The sequence below is a fragment of the Apodemus sylvaticus genome, chromosome X, assembly GCF_947179515.1.
Source record: "Apodemus sylvaticus chromosome X, mApoSyl1.1, whole genome shotgun sequence".
Lineage (NCBI taxonomy): Eukaryota > Metazoa > Chordata > Mammalia > Rodentia > Muridae > Apodemus > Apodemus sylvaticus.
This window is the reverse complement of record NC_067495.1, coordinates 130808941-130833414: the sequence shown is the minus strand read 5'-3', so window position 1 is coordinate 130833414 and position 24474 is coordinate 130808941. Positions and strand designations below refer to the sequence as shown.

Sequence of the window (24474 nt, the reverse complement as noted above, 5' to 3'; positions counted from 1 at the left end):
AACAGGAGCAACCAAAAATGTTCTCAAAAGGCTGGGCCAAGGTACTTTCCAAGGCTTCATTGGATCTAGGCTAGCCGATAAGAGTTCAGATTCATTAGAGTAATTGCAAAATTGGACATATGAAAATTTAGCATGTACTCGTTTGTACTAGGAATGTAGGTGAAAAGAAATGAGGTGGTTTCACACTGTTTGTGTGAAAAGCCCCTTAACCTTTGAGATGTGAGCACCCTGGAAGCTGTCTTCTCCATGTGTTTACTGAAGGGCTAAGTGCTTCACTTCTTCAAGGCTCAGTGTTTTGGGCCTGAGCAAGAAGATAGGAAAGGATATCTTCCAGTTACTGTTGGAAAAGAAAGCTTAGTCTTCGTTCTGCAACTTCATACCAGCTTCCCCCGGGCCCACCCCCCCCCCCACCCCCCACCCCCCACCCCCTGCCCGCCCCCCACCCTCTCCCATCCCTTTGCTGCTATCCTTTTCTCTTTCAGGGGACTCTGGAGGTTTTTTTCTTTCTGTTTTGTCTTTTTACAAGAAAATAATGGTGTTTTATAAACTCCTAAATGGAAAAAATGTAAGGGCTGAGAGAAGGTCTGGGGCCCATGCTTAACGCTATGATCCTTTATAGATCCCTTTCTCTCTCTGAAGGTATAAATTAAGAGTTTGGACTTGATGGTCTCTTAGCAATACCTTTCTGTTTGAATAAATTTAAAACTAAGTTGTGATCAGTGTACATGGTCTTCTTCACCATGCCATTTCATGACAACACCTATGATTTCTCAAGGTGTCAACTCATCCTCTTACCATAGGTACACAGTCTTCTTCCAGCCCCCTCTGCACTGTGGTATCTTTGACCTACAGTTCTGGATTCTGTCTTTCTGCTCTAATCATATTCTTGTATTGATAAAAAAAAAATAGAAACAATAGGAACAAAGGCAGTTCTTCCCCTGCTCCTCCTCCTACCCACCCCCCACCCCCACCACTACTCCAGAGAGACCAGATCCGCTTGGCAATTCACTTTCCCTGAAGGTACTGGGCCCACCCACATCCACTTGATTTATGTCTAAAGCACAGCACAGGTCCCAGGAAGATTTACACTGAGTTCTCATCCAGGTCCCTTATGTTCAAGTGGTTTGCACGCTATCCTGGAATTCAAAATGAAAAATAGTCCCTTGGGAGGCTTAAGGAGAGGCATACATGGAAGCACTTTGGAGTGCACTGTTCCCAGCTCTCAATGAAAGTGTGTTATGCCCAGCTTGATTATATACAGTGACCCTTTCAATATCAGGGCCACAGTGAGGCAAGCACAGAGTCTAACGTGCAAAGGCATAGTATTCGGGCTGGAGGACTGAACATTTCTGTCCTGGTAGTTTTACTTATTAGCAATATGACCTTGAGTAAGTTGTATTCTGAGACTCTCTATCTTCCCTGTGAACAAAGAATGATGCCTACCTCACAACACTGCAGTGCAGGTAAAATCAATTTCGGTTACAAGTTAGTGGCTAATGTGCTTGGGGACAGGCATCCTGTGATTCTGGATTTGAATGCAGGCTCTTACTGGGCAAATCCTTCATAGCTCCATTTTTCTTCTCTTTTTGAATTATTTTATTTGTGATTGAATTTATTGCTTGCTTTTTTGTTTATTTGTGTACACATTCATACACGTGGGCATGCACATGGTGAGCTCAGAGTGTTGGCTTTCTTCTTACTCAGGTAGGTCCTGAGGTTCAAACTCAGCTTGTCAGACTGGCCAAACAACTAAACTTTCCCTCCTGATCCATGGTTTTCTTATCTGCACAATAATTTTAAGCTATTTTTCTTTGGATTAAATAATTTCTGTAAAGCGTACAGTGTCTGGCAGAGAGGAAGTTGATGATGTGAATGGCGTTATTTGCTCATTAAGGGAAAGGTCCCAATAATTCTGGAAAACATATTTTTCTGGTTGATTCTACAAATGTGCCCTGAGTTTGATATTTTGAAGGACAAAAACTGAATAATTTTGGTCCTAGTTTTGCCCCATAGACCACAAAACTGTTCATTGTTCATTCAAAAAATACTTCCATAGATAGCACAGGGAAAATTTAATTAGGAACATACTGCATATGCTCTATTATTTATTTATATATCGGATAGTGTGATAAAATACCATCACCAAAACCAACGTACAGGGAAAAAAAAGTTTGTTTGGGCTTTTGGTCCTGGAGGGAAAGTCCATAAAGGTATGGGAGGCATGGCCGCAGGCAGAAAAAAAATCCTGTTACTATTTGACAGGCGTGGTGAGTTTGAATGAGAAATGTCCACCCATAGGCTCATGTGGTACAGCACTTCGTCTGTGGTTGGTGGTGTGGTTTGAGGAGGTTATGGAACCTTTAAAGGTTTTTGTTGTTCATTGTGATTTTCTTTTGGTAGCTATTTAGAGAACAACCCCATAAATGTTATATTTTGTTTTGTTTTGTTTTGTTTTGTTTTGTTTTGTTTTCGGGGGCTTTACATTGGAGGAAGTACATCTCTGAGTCCATGCTTTGAGATTTTATAGCCTTACTCAACTTCTATAGTTCTTTTCTCTCTTTCCTAAACATGGAGAAAGACATGGCCTCTCGGCTCCCAGCTTCTGCAGAAGACACAGGCTGGGCAAGTGGTGGCAAGAAGAGCAGTGGCCCATCAAAGTTCTTGTCACACAGCTTCTTTTAAATCATCAAGACCAGCACCCAAGTGTTTCATTTACTTGACCCTATAAGTTGCATCTTCAGAAATATCTGAGCAAGATGATGCAGCTCCTGGCACCTTACATGAAGAATGTTGGGTGTATTGAATTAAACAAGTATTTTTTTTGGCTCATGTAGTTTGTGTCTTTTGCTGGGAAGTGCTGGAGATCACAAAGGGGTACCAGTTCTGTTGAGGAAAATGAGACTGACCAAGTTTGAAGTAACCAAAGAAGAGGTGCTGTGGTTCTGGAACATGGTTGCAGGTCTCAACTTTTCATTTGGGACCAGCTTGAATGAAGTTTCCCATCAAATCCATTGCTCTCACCATGATTTGACTTCATCAGAGACCTAAACATTCCCCATCCCCCCATTCCCCATCCCCACTAAAAAGGACTGACATATATCCATTATGTACCATCCCATGAGTCTGATCCTGTTAGTGACTTCACTAAACAAGTCTTGAGAATGATCTCAATCGTTACGTTAGCACTGGCCAAATGATTCCTTGTTAGGGACCTTGTGCAATCCCTGTGGTTAAACATGGTAATATGAGTGAAGCAGTTATACTTCATGTTGGCAATTTACCAAATTTTTTGTTTGTTTCAACATAAAATATTAGGGATACAATGAAGTAGAGCTTTGCATGGTTGACTGTAAAAGATCCAGTGGAAACGTTTCTGCTGGTTTGAACCAGTGCTTAAATAACAGGCACTGTGGATCTCCCAGACCCTAAACTCTTAAGCCTGGAAGTATAATAGGAGGGAATAACTCCAAGTGGTTACTTATGGTAGTCTTATATTGTATTAAATATTGTAAATGCCATTTTTTTCTAGTCTGTCTTGCAATGGACAGCAAGTCTGTCACACTCAGGGACATTTCCAAGGGATTTTTGATTCTTTTCTGCTGAAAAAAAAATATACAATGTGACTACATTGAGGGAACATATTATAAGGTCCCATCATAGGACTACAGATGCTTGCATACAGGGAACTCTAAGGCATGTATGAAAATACTTGCTAGATTTCGACTGAAGAGTCAGCTTGTGCCTGCACATGCATTTTATGCCTCAAAGGCATCCTGCATCATGAATGCTAACTCTTCTCAGGAAGCAGGACATCAGAGTTTCTAAGGTTTGTGGCCCTCCATTTTGTTTTTCTTGGCTTACTCCATTATAAACCACCCATTTCCCTGCTTTGAGAAAAACTAAATTGATAAATAGGTGACACAGAAATGCCTCAGATGGCCAAGGGCAAGTTAAGACCCCATTTCCCACCAAAGCCCCTTGGTCCCCAGGTTCTTAATTGGATCATCACTAGAGGGCACTCTTATGATGCCAAAGTGGGAGAATTTTACTAAATTCTGGTGTATGAGGTTGGGAGTTGGGGGAGGTGAAAAGAGGGTGGTCATGCAGACAACAAAGAGCTGAGAACAGGCTTCTGCCACTGAGGACTAACTGACTTGCCAGCAGAGAAGAAAATCCTTCTGTGAAAAGGCTGTGCAGCAAGCTTTCTCATCAGATCCATTTTGTTTCAAAAATGTGATTGGTACTTCAGCAATAAAGGGCTCGTGTATTTGGCATTGTGATCCTCAGATGAAAAGGATAATGGAATAGTCGAGGATAATGGGTGAAGTAGTCAACAATCAGCCTGTGAGTAAGAAGTTATCAAAAAGCATAAAACTGTTGTTTCTACATTAACAACTATAGAAATGAAGAATGAGATAATCTTCCAGTCTTCTGTAGATGCTTTTAGAGACTTTTGCAGTCCTAGCTCTTTACTTGCTCTGAAGTGTGGTATGAGTGTGATTGTGTCTGAGAGAAGATGCTCTAAGCTAGTGGTTCTCAATCTTCCTAATGCTGTGATCCTTTAATACAGTTCCTCATGTTGTGATGATCCTCCCAACCATTATACTATTTTCACTGTTATTTCATAACTAATTGTGCTACTGTTATGAGTCCTAATGTAAACATCTGATATGTGACACCTAGTTGAGGGGGGTCTCTACCCACAGGTTGAGAACCATTGTTCTAAGAAGCTTCTAGTACAAATGGTATGAGTGACATACTATTAAAGTGGATCCTGTCCTTGGCTCTGCCACTGCTATGCTCTGTGGTGAGTCTCTGTCCCCAGCCTGATTTCAGCATCCAGAAATGTTGAGTGACTCCAATAGTCCCTAAAAGATGTAATCCAGTTCTCACAGTGTCTATTTACATATCCTCTTTCCATAGAAACTGAAACTACTTATCAGAGATATGGAAGAACAAGTGGATATGGGACTCAAATCTAAAATGTCAAAGATGAGTGGTTAATGCTGAAATAACGTTCTGTATCACTTGTTTTTAGCAGCCACTTGTGTTCTGACTCAGACATGATGTGATAGGCGCTGACTCTGTTACCATTAAAGGCAGTAATGAAAAGATTTGCCACCCCCAAAGCACGGATGTGTCCATGTTAGTCACTTGTTTAGGTTTATGGTTCTTAACAAATGTAACCTCAGAGATTTAACATACCAACTCATCAATAGAATCCCGTAAATTGGCTTAATATGCCCCAGTTAGGCAGCTCCTAGCTTGGGTGCTGAGTGCTATACAAATTCTCAGTCATGGCCATTCAAAGATGCATGGGGAGCAGGAGGTGTCTGCGGATCTGATAAGAAGAGTATGCTACTGAGGAACTGTTAGGATTCTGTCTAAGCTCCACCCCCACAGTTACCTGGCAACAGCCAGATAGGTCTGGCCCACTATAAAAGGGGCTGCTTACCCCCTCCTCTCTCTGTAGTCTCTTGCCTCTTACTCCTGTTTCCTGCTTGCTTCTCTTCCTGCTTGCTTCTCTCTTGCCCTCTTGGGCTTTTCTCCTCCCTCTCTCCACGTGGTCATGACTGGCCTTCTACTTCTCTAATCTCACCCTCTCTCTGCCTTTCTCTATCTCTTACTACCCTCTTAACCCCCTCCCCGTGCCCTGAATAAACTTTATTCTATGCTATACTATCATGGACCTGCTGAGGTACACCCTTCCCCTACACCTTAACCACAGCCCATAGAACATATACATATAATATCTCTTTATCTTTTTATAATCACAACAGGAACAACTTGTCTTCCAAGCCCTTGGCATGGGGGGTCTCTTAGAGAAATTCAGGAGCATTTTTTGTCTGGTTCTCTGTTTATGAGACTTGGGCTATATAGTTCATGAAAATAGTACAGTAAATAGGAACATGGGAAAGGCAGCTAGTCGACCAACCATATTACCTAATTAGGAATGTGTTGGGCAAGTCACTTCCAGAGGATCCTGCTATATCACTCCTGGGCATATACCCAAAAGATTCCCCAGCAGGTAATAAAGATACGTGCTCCACTATGTTCATAGCAGCCCTATTTATAATAGCCAGAACCTGGAAAGAACCCAGGTATCCCTCAACGGAAGAATGGATGCAAAAAATGTGGTATATATACACAATGGAGTACTGTTCAGCCACTAGAAACAATGAATTCATGAAATTCTTAGGCAAATGGATAGAGCTGGAGAACATCATACTAAGTGAGGTAACCCAGACTCAAAAGATCAATCATGGTATGCACTCACTGATAAGTGGATATTAGCCTAGAAACTTTGAATACCCAAGACATAATCCACACATCAAATGAGGTATAAGAAGAATGGAGGAGTGGCACCTGGTTCTGGAAAAACTCAGTGTAGCAGTATAGAGCAAAACCAGAACAGGGAAGTGGGAAGGGGTGGGTGGGAGAACAGGGGGAGAGAAGGGGGTTATGCGACTTTTAGGGAGTGGGGGACCAGAAAGGGGGAAATCATTTGAAATGTAAATAAAAAGCATCGAGTAAAAAATTTATGATAAAAAAGGAATGTGTTTGCCAAAGTTTTGAGCCAGATACTCAACAGTTCTGAAATGAGGACCTTAATTATTGCATTCTAGTCCAAGCTACCTATATTTAATCTAGGGAATAAGCAACCAATAGCTATGAATTAAATGCAACACTATAATTGATCTGTGTGGCATCTCATGTTATTAAGGGGTTATTAAAAATACTTCTTAATTGTCAGAGGGTTGAGGGTAAAAATCAATGAACAGTAATTACTATGGTCCTAAAAGGCTCTGTATTCCTATGACTATTGCCAAAATACAAATACCAGATTGAAATACATGTTGGCTGGCAGAAAATGGAATGACATGACGGGAAGTTTGGAAACCAACTTGAGTGTCTTAGAGAAAAGGGAGGTACTGTGAAAGGAACAATCAGAACAGACAACTTTGCAGTTGTGACAAAGGCTGGGGCTTGTGGATAAAAAACAGATAAAGTGTACTTAGGAAAGATGATCTGGATTACAGTTTCCTCAGGTTAACCCTGTTCTATGCAGTAAGCATTATTTCATGTGGACTTGGTATAGATTGAGAAATAATGCAGAATGACCAAACAGAATAAGGCAAATCTCTCTACAGTATTAATAAGTGTGGTTGGCTATTGGTATATAGGTATTTTGGGGCACTGTTTTTGAAGACCTGATTCTGTTCCCAGTGAAAGATGGCTCCGTGACAGAGGTCAGAGAGCTATTTCTGTGGCCTGCAACTCAGCTCACTATCATTTTGGACTAGTCTCATTTTTAAAATAATTAATTTAATTGTATTTTATGTGCATTGTGTAAGAGTGTCAAAGCCCCTGGAACTAGAGTAACAGATAGTTATATGAGCTGCACTGTGGGTGCTGGGAATCGAACCTGAGTCCTCTGGAAAAACAGCCAGTACTGTTGTTAACTGCTGAGCCTATTCTCCTATTCTCTTATTTGGATTTCCTCCTAGATAAAAATAATCCTACATAAAGGTTATTGCATGTTGACTCTGATTCTTGTCTTCTGCTATAGAATATCTATGTATAATCTCAACTAATCATTACACAAGTAACTTGAAAACTATCCTATACTCCAACTCATTGACATGCTTAAAAATGACACCAGGTTTCTGCTCTGACTAGACTGGTTTCTCTTCTAACTGGGCTTTACTCATAATAATATATTTTATACATGTTGTGTATCATTATTAGTACAGGCATTATAATTGCCCCATTTTGTAGGCAAGAGAGTGGAGCAGGTAGTAAATGTACTGTCATTTAATATGTATGATTCCTGGACTTATTTCATGACCTCAAACCTCTGCAAAAACCAACAATTTAAAGATTTTTATAAGGAAAAAGTGAGTTGTAACAGGACAAGTGTGCAGGCCCTTCTTTCTGGCTCCCCATCTGTCTGCAGCAGTTTGAATAGTCTTTAACCTAAGCTTTTGTTAGATCCTTTCCTAGCTGTAGGGAACTAATTAGCCTAGTGAATGTGAAAAGGGTTTTGCCATCATTAGTTGCTGTGTGTTTACTGCTAGCATATACTACATTTGATTCTCAGAAGCCAAAGAGAGAGTGTAGTATCAAATAGAAAAAAGAAGTGTGGTGAGTTAGTGGACTGGTAATCTACTAGGTCAGAGCAAGATGACACTGGAAAAAATGTGCAGTCAAAGGCACAGTGGGGAGGAAAAGAGGGAGAAGGAAGGGAGAGAGAGAAACAGAGACAGTAACAGAGAGAGAGAGAGAGAGAGAGAGAGAGAGAGAGAGAGAGAGAGAGAGAGAGAGAGAGAGAGACCAAATGGCTACTTACTTGGAAACCATTTGCTTGGAAGCTCTGGAGCTATGGTAAACAATTGCTTCTTACAAATTTGCATTCAGGCAAAATGTTTCTGTAGAAAGAGATTTAAGTATCCTTAACCAAATCAGAGCATCCTTTATTTGGGCCTATGTGACTATAAAAGTCTCTGCAAACATACTGTTCTTACCCCATGCCAGGCTCTTGGTAGATAAACCATGTATACGAGGAGAAAGAAAAATTGGAGTGGGGAAATATTGGTCAATCAGTTGTTGACTTTTGGTGGTTTCCCAATTTTTGATGTAAATTTTACACAATAAAGAATTAACCCCTTTGTATATTTAAATAAATAGAGCTGTTTCCCCAGAGAGAATAATGAGCAGCCACATTTCCATTTGGATACTGTTGTTTTGACCATGTCTCATCTACTTGTGAATGCAGGAGTGCTGGGCTCTTTGAACTACCAGTAGTAGGCTGTATTGAAAAGACAACTAGACTAAAACAGTTGAAATGAAAAATAGAGAACGGTTGAGCCTGGAAATGGGGTGCTTTAAAAACTGGCTTGTTGAACTAGTTCATCTCCAGAAAGCCAGTGGAAAAGATTATTGCCCAAGATGAAACTTGGGAAAATTGGAACCAGAAACCTGGAATCGTGATTCCTGGGCAAGAGCTCTTACATTTTTATTCAATTTTGCTTTTTTTAAGTTTTGATTTAGGTCTTAATATTAAAGTGAATTACTTTATTTTTTTCTGAAGCCCCAAGCACAGACCCTAATAATGTAAATACCAAAGGTAGGCACCATAGTTGAAAATTCCCGGTTCAGATGGAAGCCCTCATCTAACGTAATTTTCCTCAGTAGTTTAGGCACTTCTAAGTTCCCCAGACTCCAGTGAAATAGCCTCAACCATCCATGCCTATGCAATCTACCCTAATTAAACTCAGTGTGTCACAACAAATGAGTGGAGAGTAAAAGTAATCATAACTTGGGCAAGAGGAATCAACAGGAGAGATGGGAAATCTAATAAAAATGCATTGTATATATCAATGAAATAGTTGCAAAGAAAAGGTGAATTCCTCTTGATGCAGCATTGTAGGGATTGCCAGGACAGAGGAGTGGGAGGGTGTTGATTGGGGAAACTGGCGGAGGGAAGAGGACTTATGGGATTTAGGGGGTGGGGGAACCAGGAAAGGGAAAATCATTTGGAATGTAAACAAAGAATATAGAAAATAATAATAATAAAAAAAAGAATTTCAAAATCTCAAGTACTCCCATATTCCCATTATTCCAGTGATAGGCGTATTGTCTTCATTTCTATCTTTTGCTTATCCTACTGACTTGACATTTTTAGGTAACTGCTGCCATTTGGAGGTTGAGCCTAGCTTTTTGATCTTAGCACAGCATCCAAGTCATGGACTGGATAACCAGGACTCCTTTGTCTTCCAATCACGTAGGGTTCTTTGTAGCTGTCCCATGAGCCTCCAGTGCTGTTTTCCCAGAATGGGACTTGCTAAGGGCTAATGAGTTTAGTCTCAGCTTGTCACCTGGGCCACTTCTTAGAGAAAAAAAAATAAGAGCCAATGAACAAAACTCTATTAAGATGTGAAACTAGCATATTATTTTCTTCTTTTCATAGTTTACCTTTTTAAATTCACATTACATCCCAATTGTAGCCCCCCCATCCCCTCCCAGTTTTACCCTTTCAAATCCTTCTCCCCATTATCTCCTCCCCATCTCCTCAGGGAAGGGAAGTGCACCCTGGGAACCACCACACTTTGGGACAACTACTCCAGGCAAGACTAAACACCTCCCCTCCCACTGAGAACAGAATTATTATTGACAGGCCTGGTTTTCACAACCTTTCAGAAAGTAATGGAGGCTCTTGGGGCAGCTGTAAAGAACCCTAAGTAATGGCCTTTGGGGAGGGCTTTTAAGGGGAAGAGACCATGTGTTTATAGTCTTCCTTCTAATCAGAAAGCAGTTTCGTCTATTACAAATGTTGGACTGTGATGCCATTGGGTATATTCTTCATACATAAAGAAAAGAAAAAATAAAACCAGGAGAAATACTTTCACATATGGTATATTTCTGGAGAATTCTTATTTCAAGCAGATGGCCCTCAAAATATTCCACAGGATTGCAGACTTTGCAAAAAGGAAGGATTTTGTTTGTTTGTTTGTTTTAGTCACTGTTATATCCTATAGAAATTCCTGGCACATATTGGATAATAAATGTAGCTTGAATAACTCTTCATGATTAAAGGATCTATTTAAAGGATTCCTTTTGAGAACCATTCCAAAGGAGAGTATGTGTACAGTTGAGTAAAATAAGTTTTTAAAATTAATTCCATTTCTTCTAACAGTCTCTCTCTCTCTCTCTCTCTCTCTCTCTCTCTCTCTCTCTCTCTCTCTCATATTAATTTTTGCCTTTCGCCCATGGCAATGGCTCACCTGCAATGGCCGTCCATGCTTTCAATTGATGTACCTGCAACATTGATGTACCTGTAACATCTTCATGGCTCGTCACTGAATGCTGCCCCTCTGGCCACCTGGACACTCAGGTAATGATCTTTAAGCTCTTTAAGGTCTTCTCAGTGCAATCAGTGGGAAATGCTAACAAGCAGGAGGGAAGTTTGCCTAAAAATAAAAAGTAATACTCTTGAGAGATAACAACTCTCAGATTGAAGTTAAATTTAACCCAGCCCTGATACAAATCAATGGACATATTTACATCATTTGATGATTTCCATTAGGAGAGTATAATGAAAGTTATGGTTTTAGAAACTACTGTGTATTTTACTTTGGAAATTCCTGGACCTAAAGCAAATCAATACATTCTATCATATTTTCATTTTAAAAGTGTTCTCTTATTATTGTTTTTGTCAGGCTTTTCGTTTGTTTGTATTTTCATCCAAAATTTGTATTTTCTTTGGTTCACGGGGCCAAGTGTGCGCAAGGGCTTCTAGGCTGTCTTCATTGTATAAGGATGTTATATCATGGGGCAGATTAGAATGCTCTAAAATTCTTCTCTGTTATGGCTGGAGTGAAAGAGAATACATTGGACTTTGAATATCAAGTCAATTCATGGGGGTATCTTGTTGAAAGATTTAGTGTCAAAACTCACCAGGCATATCTTGTTGGTTTCTCAGAACATGTGTTTCCCCAGAAGCCTTAGCAACCAAGAAGCAGGAAAGTGAGGTATACCTGCACCAAAGACTCAAGATTTTCAGAAAGTAATATACTGTTCCCCAAGTGGTGATGCAAGCAAGGCTCTGCTGCTCGCCCTGCTATTTAAAGATAGTTCTAACTCACCCTAGAAGCCTGAACATATTCTTGATGTAATAAGACACTTCTCCCATAACAACATACAGGCCCTTATAACATTGTAATGTAATTACAGTATAATTCTAGTGCCCCTTGTAGTGGTGTGAATGATATCAGAAAGCTAACTGAGTCTCAAACTGACCTGGCACAACTTCAGAGACAGACACTCCTCAGATGAGAAGTTAACTAAGATGGCCCAGTGGTCAAGCTTGTGATCAAGCTGAAGGGCCTGAGCTCAATCCCATAAGCCTACATGGTAGAAGGAGAGGACCAACTTTTGCAAATTGTCTTCTGACTGTTATACGCATATCATGGCTGTCCTCTGACTGCTATACACATATCATGGCTGTCCTCTGACTGATATACACATATCATGGTTGTCCTCTGACTGCTATACACATATCATGGCTGTCCTCTGACTGCTATACACATATCATGGCTGTCCTCTGACTGATATACACATATCATGGCTGTCCTCTGACTGCTATGCACATATCATGGCTGTCCTCTGACTGATATACGCATATCATGGCTGTCCTCTGACTGCTATACACATATCATGGCTGTCCTCTGACTGCTATACGCATATCATGGCTGTCCTCTGACTGCTATACACATATCATGGCTGTCCTCTGACTGCTATACGCATATCATGGCTGTCCTCTGACTGCTATACACATATCATGGCTGTCCTCTGACTGCTATACACATATCATGGCTGTCCTCTGACTGCTATACACATATCATGGCTGTCCTCTGACTGCTATACGCATATCATGGCTGTCCTCTGACTGCTATACGCATATCATGGCTGTCCTCTGACTGCTATACGCATATCATGGCTGTCCTCTGACTGCTATACGCATATCATGGCTGTCCTCTGACTGCTATACGCATATCATGGCTGTCCTCTGACTGCTATACGCATATCATGGCTGTCCTCTGACTGCTATACGCATATCATGGCTGTCCTCTGACTGCTATACGCATATCATGGCTGTCCTCTGACTGCTATACACATATCATGGCTGTCCTCTGACTGCTATACACATATCATGGCTGTCCTCTGACTGCTATACACATATCATGGCTGTCCTCTGACTGATATACACATATCATGGCTGTCCTCTGACTGCTATACACATATCATGGCTGTCCTCTGACTGCTATACACATATCATGGCTGTCCTCTGACTGCTATACACATATCATGGTTGTCCTCTGACTGCTATGCACATATCATGACTGTCCACTGACTGATATATATATATAGTGGCACATGTACATTTATACACACACACACACACACACACACACACACACATACACACATCCCTAAACACTCATGTAAATGCAAAAAACAAACTAAAAGAAGTTCACACTGTAGAGTTACTGTTTTATCACTCCAAAGACCTGTGTTATGAGAAAGATCTAAGCAAGTTTTATAAATGAAGAGATATATTGTTTACTTACTTTTATGGATATTTTGTGTTTGGATGCCAGACACTACAGTAATGAATTATTTATCACTGTGTGTGTGTGTGTGTGTGTGTGTGTGTGCGCGCGTGCAATGCATACTTTGAATTTCCATCCCATTGAAAAGTGTAAGCAAAGTCTAAAAGTTCTTTTCATTTCTTTTGTATGTGTTCAGACATTCCCAATGATGTGAAAAATCTGCCATAACTCCTTTCATTGAAGCATTTCCATGTCATCCATGCTCTCCAGGGTTAGACTTGGTCTGGGTTTGTGTTTCTGAGCTTTTCTCTTTGCTGAGTTTGCCACTGCCCCTTGAGAAAGAGAATGGAGTTTATCTGAGTGGTAAATACATCATTCCCTACCCACAGCTATCCAGAGGTTGGCTCTCAATGCTGCCCTTCTCCTTTTTCAGCCTTGTGATTTGAAATGTCCCCTCTTATTGTCAGTGAGCTAATGTGGAACAAAATGGGAAAGTCACCCATGAATTATTTCCTTTCAGTTTGGGAAACTATAAAAATATAACTTTTGTCTTGGCATACTCTTGCTACTGGTTTTACTGTTCCTTTAACAGGTGGAGGATTTTTCAGATTCTAGATGCAACAAGGTAAGCAACAATGTATTTTTAGTTTACCAAATCCCAAGGAGGCAAAAAAGAAAAAAGAAAAAGAAAGAAAAAAGAAAAAGAAAAAAACTAGATTCTGCAATAACCAGCCAATTTAATTGCAATATAAAATAGTTAATTTTTCTTATAGATACTTGGCTTGTTTGAGTTGAAAGCAGCATGCAGTCTCAAGTCTATAGGCAGAACTAATCTGGAAGTGAGAGGAAGATTTAGCTTGCCCCACTGCAGAGAGATAGCTGAGGTTGTATGACAGAGTAGACTGTATGAGTAAGAGCATCCCTAGCGTCAACAGTCTTTCAGTGCTTCAGGCATGTTGCCTGCGCCTAGGGTGGAGTGGGATACAGAACAATTGGACCAACATTTTCTTAACAGAGAATCAGTTATTTGACCATGTCTTTTTTTTTAAGTATGCAAGTATGTGGACTTGCAAGGCAGAGTGACCCCATAAGCAGTAGGCCTTTATTTGCTATATGAATGATACAGGAGCATAAATCTAACCAAACACAAGAAATATTGAAAATGTTCCCAGAAAGCACCCACGGTTGCCATGGGCTGCATCATATTGTCACCAGTGCTGAAGAGGTTAATGAAAAAAAAATTTTTAATGGCAAGCTCTATTTTTATGGCATATTTTCTTCTAAAGTTGTGATGTTCACCAGTTTTATATTTGACTTATTGTGTGTGTGTGGTTTTTTTTTTTTTGGTCCAGAAATATTTACCAATGTCTGTTTTCCCTTCCTATGTACCTATGCCTCTCCCCCACCATATAACTCAGAGAGTAGAAAGGTGGTAATGAGTTTGGCATTCCTCCACTAGGTCTTATGAAAATGGATTAGATGGGGTCAGTGTAAGATGCCCAATTTATTTTTCAGGAGCTGAGATGCCATCTTCATCCTCAGATCTTTCAGACTATCTGACAACTGAGAAAAGTCACTGTTTAATGTTATAGTCCATTTATAAGGCATTAAAATACACAATAGACACCAACACTTAGTCACATATTGCTATGGGAGGGTATTTTTAAAAATAATAGTCTGGATACGTGTCTTTGTGGCAAGAGTATTACATGTTGTTACTGTCTAGAGCAGTGACTTTGAGTGTGTCCCATTTCCACTATGATCTTTGATTTATTTCAGTGCGAATAAAATTGGGTGGATGATTATTATCAGAATGGTCAATAAAAGAGAGATTATTTTCCCTAAAATTGCTTTGACAGAAGTGTTGATAGTTTTTATTTCCTTTCTGCTTTAAAAGTTACATGGTAGCACCATTCTGACATACTGTTCTTTTTATTATGGTGCTGCTCAGTTGGAGCAGGAGTTGTCAAGGCAACCTTCCTTATACAGTCTTAGAAAGAAAAGAGGGGTGCAGGTGGTGAGATGGCAAAGAAACAGCTTTGGTAAATATTGGTGGGGCCATTTCTGGTGGACAGAATGAATGAGTATGAAAACCGTTTGCAAGGCTTGCATATTTTTTCAACCACTGGTAAAATAATAAAGCAACGATTCATTTGGTAATCCTCATTGTATATGCAGTTTCATAAATGTACAAGATTATGATTATCTCTGCCTCATAATTAACAATTTGCCTAAGTACTTGCTATTATTTAGCTGTCTGAATGGATTTTTGTAATCCAGAGGAAGAACGGGAGCAATCAGAGCAAGCCACCCCAAATGCCTAGTATTACTGCTCCACACATGCACAATTAGCAGCGATCCTAATTGCTTTAGACCAGAACCTGATTTGGTTTTCTATAGACAGCAAAACATTAATTGCTCAAGTTTTTGTCTGTCATTCCCTCACACCCTGTCTCTCGGGCCCCCCCCCCCCCATGATAGCCAATTGGATCTTCTAAGATCTTTGTTGGGCCAGAGGCAAATTAGTTGGTTGGATTTCTAGGATATCATTTGGTGTTTCCAAGCTTCGATTTGAATTCACAATCAATGTCTTTAATGGCCACAGGGTTATTTTTATACTATTTTATGGGATAATGGGATGCTGACATGCCAACCAGTTCTGCTGCTGAATTTCCATTCTCCTCAAAACCCCTTATCTTTGACATTATTGGCTCTAGATCCGAATGCAAGAATTGTCAAAAGTCAAGGCTAGAAGAGGCCGTTTAAGAGCATGCTACCCAATTCCTCTCAGTTAACTGAATGCCTTTAATTATTACTAATTTGGATCTGAAAAACAACCACCTTATCAATGACGCCACACTTTCAAAACAATTCAAACCACTGGAAATTTACAAGTACATTTGAGTGATAGCAGGACGTTTTCCAGTCATATGGATTTTAGGGCTTTTTTTTTAATTTAATAAGAGCCCAAAATAGAATTATTTGAACAATTCCTCATAAGGTTTTAGTAAATGAAGCCTGAAAGTTGATGGAGTATGTGTGAAAGGAAATACTCAATGCAAAGAAGCTGATAGACACTAAGAGATACTTCATCAGTGTCAGCTCCCTTCTCCTCAAGCATAGCTATCTACCAGGAGTCTGGGTGTGAGGACTTCAGTGGCTGGCAGCAGGGACTTTCAGCTTCAAAGAGAACTCTGGTCCATCCTAGCACTATCAGTCTGTGTGGCCTTGGGTAATTTGCTTAACCTTTGTTGGCTGTGGTTTTCTCACAAAAAAAAATGAAGCAACTTTTTAGAGTTATCACACTAATGAAAGTCAAATCGTGCTTAGGAATACTAAGCAATGATTCCAGCACATGGGGAAGAGTGTGTAACTGTGGTTAACGTTGTTGTATGGGACTATGGGACAGTCGGTACCAATCTTATTCTTTACTGATGTTTAATCTTCTGGTGCTTTGAGATCCTCACCAGTGTATCTTGCATACATTCATGTGTGTCTGGTCACATACAATCCACAAGAACCACAATGGGAAGACTACTTTTTACAAAAGTTACCTGGGACTACCACTTATCACAATCTGATGGCTACTTCTTGGCTTCATTCTTCTGGACATCTGAAGTCTCTGGCACTTGACCATCTTATACTTAAAAGTGTTCACCATTTATCTTAGTGTTTTCACAACATCCATTAGGTTTTCTTTGTTGAAATCTCTAGTAAACACACATACACACACACACACACACACACACACACACACACACACACTATATGCTAGTGCGTGTGCATAAGCATTTTTTATGAACACGCATGTATACACATTTGCTCTCTTTTAAATGGAGCAACTCCTGAGTTCCTGTCATTGACCTGCATCTCCCCTCTTGCTATGTTGATTTCCTGAATAATTTCATTGCTTCGAGTAGTTTCACCTTTAACCCCTACACTAATGATTCCCAAACTGACCTCACCAATCCTTAATTCATTCTGGAGCTCTGAGCTAACTTCAATTTCCAAATGCCTGCTGAGAATCTCCAGGGCAGGATATCCTAGGAGGCTGAAAGTGTAGTCTGGCTTTTGTCATCCCCTTAGGAGAACAGATGGAAGCTTCAGAAGTATTAGGGATTAAAAACAAGGAACAAAGGTGGGCTATTAACTTAAGCAGAAGTAAAAAAAGTCTAAGTTAGCAGCATGGCACAAAGTGGGCTTTCAGGTTTCATGATAGGCAAACTGAGTCTCTGTTTTTTATGAACTGGAAATGTCAGTACCAATTGGGTCTTTGAAAGCTGTGTGCTTCTAGGGGATAGAGAACAGCTTTCTTGATATAAATTGAGTTCATTTTTAAGGTGCTGGATGATTGGCATGTTTGGAGGGAATGTTAATTAAAATCATCTTTCTTGGGAAACAAATGGTTATTATTTCAGTGATTTGTCAAAGGGAAGAATGACCATATGGGAATTTTGAGAGTACTTGTGTGCACGGGCATACGCATATGCTGGGTCAGGGGTGTCTGAGATATTGTGAATATAATTGTTTTGAGGCAAAGTCTTAAACTGTAGCCCATGCTGGCCTGAAACACTCACGTATGTAGCCCCAAGCCAATCCAGAATTTGCAGCAAGCTTTGTGGTTCTCAGCCTCCTGAGTTCTGGGATTGTAGGCATGAAGTATTATGACAAGCTGAAACAATTCTTTCAAGGGGTATAAGGAAATTCTTTCATTCATTCTGTAAATATTTACTAAATATGCCAGGATCTCTGTGGAGAATTGAGGCTGTGAATACTGGACCTATAAAGTCTCTGCGTGTAGATTCCTGATCCATTTCCCTTCACTTATTGCAGATACATAGAGACTATAACTTCGTTGACAGTCTTAATGATGAGGGGAACTTAAGGGAAATAAGGCAGATCTGAAGTGGGGAAAGGATGTGCATAAATTCGAATTACAATTGATTGCTTCCTTTAAATTTGGTAAATATTGAGTTGCTTTGGGCTTTTACATTCCAAGTGGGCTCATCAGTGTTTTACGCTGGATGAATGATTATGTCTAACCTTAAATTTTAATTAGAGCAAGGGGACAGACAAATCTTGGTTAATGTGTGTGCTTCATAGGGAGACCTGGCTATAAACAAACTCCTCCAATGGAAACTATGGTCTCAGTACTGAAACCCTCAGCAGAGAACAATCTCTCTCTGTCTCTGTCTCCCTCTCTCACCCTCTGTCTCTGTCTCTCTCAGTCTCTGTCTCTTTCTCTCTGTCTCTCTCTCTCTCTCACTCTCTTTCTCTCTTTTAGAAGGTTGGCCTTATTCCAGCCTCAGGGCACTTCCTGTCTTATGGTACATGAAGACCAGTTTAGCTGCCAAATACATTGAGGTCCTTGCCTTGCCTTCAGGGTTGTACCTTACTTCCTTTTAGAGCTCTAGAATGGCTATTGGGTTTGCAGGTCTCAATTCAATATTCTTGTCCTAGTTCTACATATCACGTCTATTTTTGTCCTTTCTCAGATCCCAATTCTGGTCCCTGACTAAACTGTTATACCTTAGGGATGTCCTGGCTATCCCAGAGCTCCTGCCTGTACCTCATTCCACCCTGCTCTCCAGTTACTACATGCCATAGCAACTCTCATATTAACACTATGTGCACATTCCTAGTACTCTTATTTCCTTTGCTTTGAAGGATTTATAAACAGTAATGGATTAGAGACAGTGTCTTATCCTCACTGGATGACAGAGCAGTAAAATCCAGTCCTTGAATTTAGCCTGTAAATTCTCACACATATGACCAACCCAGTCTAAATTCTTATATCATTTTCAGATTTGTTCATTCAATGTATATGCATCAAGCACTTCACACAGTCTGAGATAAGCAAGCTCACTCAGTGTCCCTATGTTTCTTAAGGAATTTGTACATATGTGGAAGTAAGTGTTGGAGGCAATTAAGGCTGAAGTACAGGAACATGATAGTCCTAGAGAGTGGCCAATGCCATGAAGGAAATTGAAATTAGATAGAGAATGATCAGATGGACGGGGAGTCGGGAGGGACATTAAATTTGCCCTTTGCTTTTGTTAATGTTTTTGTGGACTTTATACTTTAGACCTTTTCATTTCCGCCACCTCATGCTTTCCTGGCTTCAGTACCAATTCTCATTTCCTGTTTCTGCCCACTCTATTGTTAGCAGCAGAGCATTTCCCCCTTAGTTCTCAAGCATAGCACAGGACAGTCCCTTGTCACATGTCTGTTCCTCACTTTCCTTGTCCTTTGCAAAATTAGAATTTGCCCATAGCCCTCCTTTGCCTATAGAATATGAATGATCCATCTAGTCTCTTAGGGATATTTTTTTCTGATAATTTTGAATGTCTTTGTTATTCAAGGCATACTACCTGTGTTTGTGTCAGAATCTTGTTATGTAGCCCAGGCTGTGTTCTTGAACTATAGAATCTTCCTCCCTTCATCTCCCAAGGACTGACATCGCAAAGATATGCTGACATGCCTAGCCTTGGCTTTGGCTATTTCTATAGTGGGAAGAGCCCTAGATGGGAACTAGAAAACAGATGGGAACTAGAAAACCTGAACTCTGCATACTACTTCTTCCCTCTCTGCTCATTTCTTCATTAATAAAACCAATGTTCAAAGCACATGACCCCAAAGGGTCGTTACAGCTCTGAAGTAGTACAATAAGTTGCTTCCAGAGATATGGGCCAAGTCTCTTTCTACCATTCTGATTAATTTTGTGAAGTGGATATGTAGGGACCAATTTTCCAGTGTATCAGAACTGCTTAGATTAAACATACATTTTCCAGCAAAAGTCAGCTTTACAATTCTTGTAAATGTCACAGGAAGTTAAAACACTGCTTCTGGTTCTAACCTCTGCCAGCTAGGCTGACAATTCAGCACCACACATGTAGTTGTCAACTTCTTTTATATGAGTATCTGAAAACCCAGTGTCTTTCACAGCTTGCCCATGGGGAATCTTCAAAAAGAACTAAACACTATGGAAATAAAGGACTGCATTGGAAGTAAGCTCCCAAGTGATAGAGTATTGGTGTTGCTGACCAGCAAGTTAGGTGCCAAGAAAGGAATGCTAATCTTAGAAGGCTCTCAGTATTCATGTCAATTGTCTTGGCACTCAATCCAAGTCTACTTAGGTCCTAAGGTGAGAATTAGAAAGCTAACCTCTGACTTCCCTGAAGTCTCACGAGAATAATTTATCTATATACATGCAATTAATTAGATGCTAGAAAGGAACGCAGTTCAAGTGAATCCTGTCTTGTAGCTTGACATATAGTTAACTATGTCTGCTTCTTTTGTTTGCTTGTTTGATTGCCTGTGGGGTGTGTGTGTGTGTGTTGCATAGGGATATTGTGCATACATAAACTGGAGAAGATAATAATTTCACAAGTTAGAAATTATTACATAATTTTTGTTCCATTTCTAGATTTGAAGTCTTTCCTATTTTATAAAGATCCCTTATTTGTTATTTTAAAATTGTACCTAGTCCCCTATCCCCCAAAAGATAGCACCTTGGGCTTCCTGTTTCATCTGCTGCACTGGCCCACTGGGTCCTCCTGTTTTCTATGCATTCCAGTCTGGCAATGTCAACTAGACACCAATATTGTAAGAGGACTTCTTCAAGGCCTTGTGTGGTTTGAAAACCTTTTCAACTTTCCTAGTACAGTTGGTATGGATGCTAGGTGCCATTTGTAAAGGCCAGTTTGTGGGACTTTATTCTTTCTTCGAGGGACTTCTATAATTTCCCATTTGATATCTGCTGCTCACAGGGCACAGTTTACCTTCTCTTTTCTGGAAGATCTTATTCATTTGTCAGGAAACCTAAAAGAAGGTTGTTCTACATGTAAAACTGTGGAATATCACTTGGCATAATTGTGTCTTTAAAATGGCCTTTACTGGTTGTTTTGATATTAAAATGAAGAGGCATATGAGTCTAAATGAGAAGATTATACATAGTCATTCTCCAGATTTTTCATTTGAATTGATTTGACAATGCCCTCAGTGATGTGTAGAAAGGAATAAAAAGTACAGGGGAGACATTAACATTGTAGATTTCTCTAGGCAGAAGCCATTTTCTGACTCAAACACCTTTTAAACAATAGCTTGCTTTTGCATCGGTGCAGGAGAATGTGGTCCTACTGATGTATTTTTATTTGATCACCTCCTCGAAATAATGGGAATTAGCTTCTGGTTGCATAAACATAGAAATCTTGAGAAATTCACAAAGGATGAAATAAACAGAGTCAGAAATAATTAGGTGTAATTGTAAAGATGCTGGGCTCTTATAAAAAATGAAATAGAATCAGAGGATTTGAGGAGTTTAAGGCTCTCTGAAAACCTCAAAACGTATTATTGAAAAACCGTGTAATTCAGTACTCCCACTCATAGAAGGCCATGCAAAACCATGCGCCGGGAGAGTTCAGCCTCATTTATTCATTTCAATAGGAGCAGCTTCAGTGTCTCCTTCACAGTGCTCATAAAATATTTGTAAGTAAAATAATACTCTTGGAACTGATTTTAAATTCAGCCCATGTAAACTATGACTTACTTTGAATACCTGAATTGCATCTGTAATTGAAGTGCACAATGAAAGCTGAATGATGGTCCTGCTTCTCAGCATTGAGACTGAAGAGAAACAGATGACAGCTTTTGATAGATGTGGGGAAACCAAGCAGGGCTCCACAACTTGGTGATTACCCAATAGTATGGCTGTGGGTTATGTATTTTTAGTGCCATACACACTAGACAAACTAGTTGATATGCTTCTCCATATTTTTTTAAAGATTTCTTCTTTTTCTTCTCCTCCTCCTCCTCCTCATTGTCTTCCTCTATCATCTCCTCCTCCTGTCTCTCTGTCTCTCTCTGTCTCTCTATCTCTGTCTCTCTGTCTTTCTGTCTCTGTCTCTGTCTCTGTCTCTCTCTCTCTCTCTCTCTCTCTCTCTCTCTCTGTGTGTGTGTGTGTGTGTGTGTGTGTGTGTGTGTGTGTGTGTGTGTGTGCCATGTGGATCCAGACACCTGCAGTGGCCAGAAGCGGGTATATTGGATTCTCTGGAGCTGGAGTTACAAGCAGTTGTGAGCCACATGGCTCGGATGCTGGTAATTGAATTCCCACCACTGCACTCATAGCTGCTGATCTACCTCTGCAGTTCCTACTTCCATATTTTTACAGTCAGTAAAATGAGTCAAACAGTATTGTTCCTTGGTATTGTAGAAGTCCATAACTGCCAGCAACACTATTCCTCTCAATCTTTCTGCTCCTGTTCGACCCTTGTCATTATTGACAAATGCACTTTCACTACATGTTTGTATATAAAATCAACATAGAGATGTTTCAAACCATGTGGTACAGCTAGTAACACCTATAATTTGATTATGACAGGTTTGAATTTAGTCCTTTTTATTTTACTAGATACAGTAAACTAAAATTTCACTTATGCTGTTTTCCATCAAGTAAATATAGGATGTTAGCGTAGCACTTTGAAGAAGTGTTGAGAAAGAGACTGTTATAAGCAAGAATAATGAGTCAGAGGTGAGGTAGGAGCACCCCCAAGTCTATTGAGTTCTCTTTCTTGGCTAATCTAAATGGTCTCTACCACCTTCATTTAGTGGTTCCATTTCTTCTAGAATTACCCTCAAGAAAATATAATTAGTAAAGTTGGTTTTGCAAAGTGGAAGGAAACCAACATTTCTATAATTAGAAATATGATTATATCTTCATATGATTTTTGCTCCTTGATTTTGTAAGCACTGACCTGATCAACAGGTGTTTTATTGAGCAACTACTTCCTCTGAAATGAGCTGGGCCAGACACAATGCCTCTGAGGGGACAGAGAGATAATGCCATTATTTAACTTATAGTTGAACCGAGAAGAAAAGAGCAATAGTATGGTAAACGCTAATATGTGTCTGTTAATACAAAAGTACATTTTTTTTTCTGTTTTGAAGCATTAGGTCTACTGCCAAGCAATAGAACAAATTCATTGCCTGTTAGCCCTAAGACTTTTAAGGGGCACTGAACAGAGAATTACGGTAGCTTTATCTTCTGGAAGCTTATAATCTAAAGCAGACAGCATATGGAAAGGATATGTATCACAGCTGATATTCTCATTTCGCATCTCATATAAATCCAATAAAACCAGGAAGTAATAGTGAGTCCTAGTCTATAGGAATGGCAAAATCTTCTGCAGTGTTCTCTTTCTTTTTGTGATTCTTCAAAGCAGTACATTGTGGTGCTGCGTTAGAAAATGAGCATGAGGAAGTAAGCAATGTTCTTCCCCCTTTCTTCCTCTTTTTCTCACTGTCAACAACTTACATTGGAAGTTATAGATTAAATTAAAATTGGATTTGTGATTTGCCATGGGGAAATCTGTGTGCAGGGTTTCAAATACTCTAAGGTCAGGGTCAACCAGGGAGTAGATGAGGTATCATAAAAATTAAATTAAGAAACTACCCCTGAGATATTTTGTAGTAACCCCAGAGGAGAATGCAACATCTGTGGAGTAATAAAGGTGACATTTTTAGCAAAAAGAGATTGTAGCAAAACCTGACCAAGGCTTGAAGGTGAGGCAGTTGCAGTAAAATAATGAGACTCCTCTAAGCTTTCCTTTGTTATGAGTAGCCTACTGTGCCATGCTAAGGGGCATGAACCTGAGAAGAGCTTTAGAAATGAAGATAAAGACAGGTAGACAGAAAGACCAAGAGGCTGGAACAAATCATGGGCAAAAGCCAAGAACTGATAACTAGCTAGCCTAGATTACAGTTCAAGTCTCATCCATAAATTCAGAGAGAGCTTTGTCAGGTCACTTTTCTCCAAGCCTCAGTTTCTCCTTCTACAAAAATGAGGGAATATGCTAGAAAATGACATCATAATTTACAGATCCTCAAGTACTTCTTGTGAGTGTTACATAAAAAGAATTATTAGGGAGAAATTATATACAGGCAGCTCTGCAGATAGACTGTAGATGTGCATAGGCTTATTTGAATGTTTTTTTAAAAAAGGATAAGATTAAAACCATGCTGTACTAGTAAAACTTAAAGTGTTCTAACTAGCACCTCAAAACTATCTCCAGTTTTGGTATTGCCATGGTAAACTGAATATAATTGGTAGCTTTACACTGTACCACCATAGTTCATAGGGGGCAGGAATGAGGCCTTCCAGCTGACTTGGTTGCCTCTCTTTCCTTCATAGGCTCAGAAGCATGGGTGATCTTTCATATTGTACATTTGATCATTACCCTGTATTCTGCCCTGCCACCAGTAGAACTCTCCTTTAAGGAGGAGAACATAAAGGACCTGCTCTTCAAACACTTGAGGGTGTAGGAAAGCCATTGACCCTTATGTTTATTCTCATACAGTTTCTGTC

General features: G+C 39.9%; 1 protein-coding gene across 5 annotated transcripts in view; it reads left to right on the top strand.

Annotated features, from left to right (window-relative positions):
- The window catches only part of Hs6st2 (heparan sulfate 6-O-sulfotransferase 2), a 279684-nt gene that overhangs the window by 193158 nt on the left and 62052 nt on the right, over nucleotides 1-24474 (top strand). For 3 of the 5 annotated variants that reach the window (XM_052171408.1, XM_052171411.1, XM_052171412.1), the window contains exon 3: nucleotides 13705-13737. The exons of the other annotated variants lie outside the window; for them this stretch is intronic. In XM_052171408.1, coding sequence (XP_052027368.1) covers nucleotides 13705-13737 — 33 coding nt within the window. The remainder of the gene's footprint in view (nucleotides 1-13704; nucleotides 13738-24474) is intronic. 5 annotated transcript variants of the gene reach the window in all.